Source organism: Halyomorpha halys, unplaced genomic scaffold, assembly GCF_000696795.3.
Source record: "Halyomorpha halys isolate HHAL.00 unplaced genomic scaffold, Hhal_1.1 Scaffold1380.1, whole genome shotgun sequence".
In the NCBI taxonomy this organism is placed as follows: Eukaryota; Metazoa; Arthropoda; class Insecta; order Hemiptera; family Pentatomidae; genus Halyomorpha; species Halyomorpha halys.
Window position 1 is genome coordinate 34,831 of NW_027108126.1, and position 2,061 is coordinate 36,891.

Genomic DNA, 2,061 nt, shown 5'->3' on the forward strand with positions numbered 1-2,061 from the left:
GTGGATAAGGTTCTTAGCAACAGTTATAATTTGGTGATAAGGGTGTTGAGAAAAATAGTTGAGGAGTCTACCAGAATAAGTGGGTTTGGTATACCAATTAGTGGATAGGGAGCCATGGGAATTTCTGATAAAGAATAGGTCAAGAAAAGGGAGGGAATGGTCAATTTCACCTTCAACAGTAAACCGAAGACGAGGGTGGTAGGAGTTAAATGCTGATAGGATCTCGGGCTAATTAACTTTATCCTGACCAAACCGAAATAATTGAAGAATATCCATTGTCGCCAATTCCACTCTCCTTACCTCATAGAGCAGTCACACCTTCTGAGGTAAAATATCAACTTGAGATGCTAACTCCACGTAAATTTCCAGGGCATGATCTTCTGACTCCTCAAATCCTTCGCCAACTTCCTCCCACAGCCGTAATGTTCCTTACATTTTTCTATAATTGCATCCTTAGATCCACCCACTTTCCTGTCTTGTGGAAACACTAACAACAACAATAACCTCACCATATTACCCGTATCTCACGATTAGGCTTTTGGGAAATCGATGAGATTTGAAGAATAGAGGCATGGGGATGTTGGGCTTGAGAATAATGGGCTGTAGGTTGCGATTGTGGCAGACTATGACTAATTTCATGTCATGTTTTAGAGTTTGGTCCACAACTTTTTCTAATTGATCATAGAAATCGTCCTTCACCTCTTCTTTATCTTCAGTAGGTGCATATACGTTAATAGTTGTGGTTCAGAGTTATTATTATTAACCGTTAAATATTAAAAAAAAATTATTGGCAATTATGTTTATTTTGTAGTTAGCTGGCTAGTTTTGGTGTACTAATTTTGAACCCCCATTTCCGTGATTGGCAGATACACAATTTTCAATTCTTATATTCTGAATATTTGATAGTAAACAACTTGAATAAGTGAGAAAGAGAGTAGTGATTAATGTCAAATATTATATTAGCATGAGTAGCTCTGATTGATATTGTTACGTTCAACTTTTTTTAGTTATAAAGGGTCTAAAAAATAAATTTTTACTCTATGGTAAAAATTAATGACTTGTAAAATTTAATTTATCATTATTATTTTAATTTATTTAATAATTTATTATTAGTATCATTAGTAGAGATCTATACTGTTAAATTAATGTAATATAGTATTATTAATATTTCAGTTGGTTGACTATTTTTAATAGTACATAAATTAATATAAAATAGGCAAATTTATTAAAACACATTAGAAAACAAATAAAAGGTTTAAATAACCCAAGGAGAAAATTTAATCAGTATATAATCTAATAATTTGGGAATTTTAATTCAAGATCATAAATTATGTTCTTAGAAACCAATGAAGTATACATGAGTGATGAGAACTTGTGATTTTTCGTTAAGGTGTAAGTGACAATATCTTATAATAATTTCAAGTAATATAAATAATAGTTAAATTTAAAAACCATACTGGTCAATAAGTGCATAAACAATGTATACAAATGTCTACATGGTAAAAAAAATTTAGTTTTTGTTAACTACATATATTACCTTATATGTTTCACCAACATTCTCAGATGGTTGTTTTGAAAGAAGGTCAGACTCTAAAAGTTCAACTTTATTATCATTTTCATCTTTAATAGTTTCTTTTTTATGACTACTTTTACTTAGTAAAACTGTAGGTTGCACATTTCGTTTGGCTGAATCCATGATCAGTTCTTTGGCTTTAGATATTTTTGTTTGAACATTTGTAGTTATCTTTGGTGTAATTTTTGCTGTTTTTTCTTCCTGCACTTTTTTTGAAACTTCAATTCTGGTTTTAGTTGGAGCAATTTTTTTATTGTTCCCAGATTGTTTTTCTGAATTCTCAATTTTAGGTGGACCTGGAAGTTGGGTCTTTACTTGGACTACACTTGATACCTGGATTGATTTAGTTTGCTCTAATTTTTTTGCTGATGTAGGTTTTATTTCAGCTTCTAAAAAAAATAAATAAATAAATAAAACAATAAAAAAGTAAATGTTTGAAAAAATGTTTAAATATCATTAGAGAGAGAGAGAGAGAGAGAGAGAGAGAG

The 2,061-nt window shown here is 30.6% G+C and overlaps 1 protein-coding gene across 3 annotated transcripts in view; it reads right to left on the reverse strand.

Moving 5' to 3' along the window:
• Positions 1-2,061, reverse strand: part of LOC106689497 (mucin-2) — a 125,704-nt gene that overhangs the window by 14,149 nt on the left and 109,494 nt on the right. For all 3 annotated transcript variants that reach the window (XM_067046536.1, XM_014434472.3, XM_014434474.3), the window contains exon 5: positions 1,538-1,962. In XM_067046536.1, the coding sequence (XP_066902637.1) occupies positions 1,538-1,962 (425 nt within the window). The remainder of the gene's footprint in view (positions 1-1,537; positions 1,963-2,061) is intronic.